This window comes from Nematolebias whitei, chromosome 11 (assembly GCF_014905685.2).
Source record: "Nematolebias whitei isolate Nwh7 chromosome 11, NemWhi1, whole genome shotgun sequence".
Taxonomy (NCBI): Eukaryota; Metazoa; Chordata; class Actinopteri; order Cyprinodontiformes; family Rivulidae; genus Nematolebias; species Nematolebias whitei.
The window spans coordinates 48,636,470-48,637,750 of record NC_056508.1 but is presented as its reverse complement, the minus strand read 5'-3'; the positions used below and the strand labels follow the sequence as shown (position 1 = coordinate 48,637,750).

At 48.6% G+C, this 1,281-nt stretch overlaps 1 protein-coding gene across 1 annotated transcript in view; it reads left to right on the top strand.

The window, feature by feature from the left end:
* The first annotated feature begins 393 nt into the window (after positions 1 to 393).
* The window catches only part of LOC119417391 (IQ motif and SEC7 domain-containing protein 1-like), a 3,225-nt gene continuing 2,337 nt past the window's right edge, over positions 394 to 1,281 (top strand). Inside the window, exons 1-3 of the mRNA XM_037684593.1 lie at positions 394 to 398; positions 521 to 643; positions 732 to 898. Coding sequence (XP_037540521.1) covers positions 394 to 398; positions 521 to 643; positions 732 to 898 — 295 coding nt within the window. The remainder of the gene's footprint in view (positions 399 to 520; positions 644 to 731; positions 899 to 1,281) is intronic.

The following is a 1,281-nucleotide window of genomic DNA, read 5'->3' as shown; positions in this document are numbered from 1 at the left end:
GATGGACGGATGGATCGATGGACGGATGGATCGATGGACGGATGGATTGATGGACGGATGGATCGATGGACGGATGGATCGATGGACGGATGGATTGATGGATGGATAGATTGATCGATCCTAACTCTGGTCCTTGAGGAACCCAGTCCTGCATGTTCTAGTTGTTTCCCAGCTTTGACACACCTGTTTTGAATGAATGAGTGATTAACTTCAGGAAATAATAAAATCATTGAATCAGGTGTTGGAACAGAGAAACAATTAAATCATACAGGATGGCGTTCCTCAAGGACCATGGTTGGGAACCACTGATTTATAACACTGTGTGTGTGTTTTCTGCAGCTGACTCAGTGAAATGTAGAAAACAGCAGTGAGTTTTACAGATCTCGAGCTAGAATGAGGTGTGGTAGTAGCTGAGAGTGATTTGTTTAAAACTCTTGCAGGCGAAGGGGCGAGTGTCGCGTTCCTTCAAGGAAAGTCGTTTCATTGTGAATGTTTCTGAGTGCTTCCCTTCTCTGCGCAGCTGCGTCCTGGATGAGATGGACTTCTCCGGGATGGATCTGGACGAGGCTCTGAGGAAGTTCCAGGCTCAGATTAAAGTTCAGGGTGAAGCTCAGCGGGTGGAGAGGCTGGTGGAGGCCTTCAGGTTTCAACCACAGCAGAACCTCTGAATGCTTGTGTGACGATGTTTGACACGACTCCTTCACTCGTCCTCTTTGCCTTTCTGTCTGCAGTCAGAGGTACTGTGTCTGCAACCCGGTGCTGATCCGGCAGTTCCAGAATCCAGACACCATCTTCATCCTGGCCTTCGCCATCATCCTCCTGAACACGGACATGTACAGCCCCAACGTCAAGCCTGAGAGGAAGATGAAGCTGGAGGACTTCATCAAGAACCTGCGGGGTGAATAAAACCAGCAGTCAAAGTTCTTGTTCCCGTAGTTTCAGTCTATCCTGCGGTGACCGACAGGTGCAAACACGCCGCAAACAGCTAATGCGCTGCAAACAGCTAAATGAGCCGCAAACAGCTAAATGAGCCGCAAACAGCTAAATGAGCCGCTAACAGCTAAATGAGCTGCTAACAGCTAAATGAGCCGCAAACAGCTAAATGAGCCGCTAACAGCTAAATGAGCCGCTAACAGCTAAATGAGCCGCTAACAGCTAAATGAGCCGCAAACAGTTAAATGAGCCGCAAACAGTTAAATGAGCCGCAAACAGCTAATGCGCTGCAAACAGCTAAATGAGCCGCAAACAGCTAAATGAGCCGCTAACAGCTAAATGAGCCGC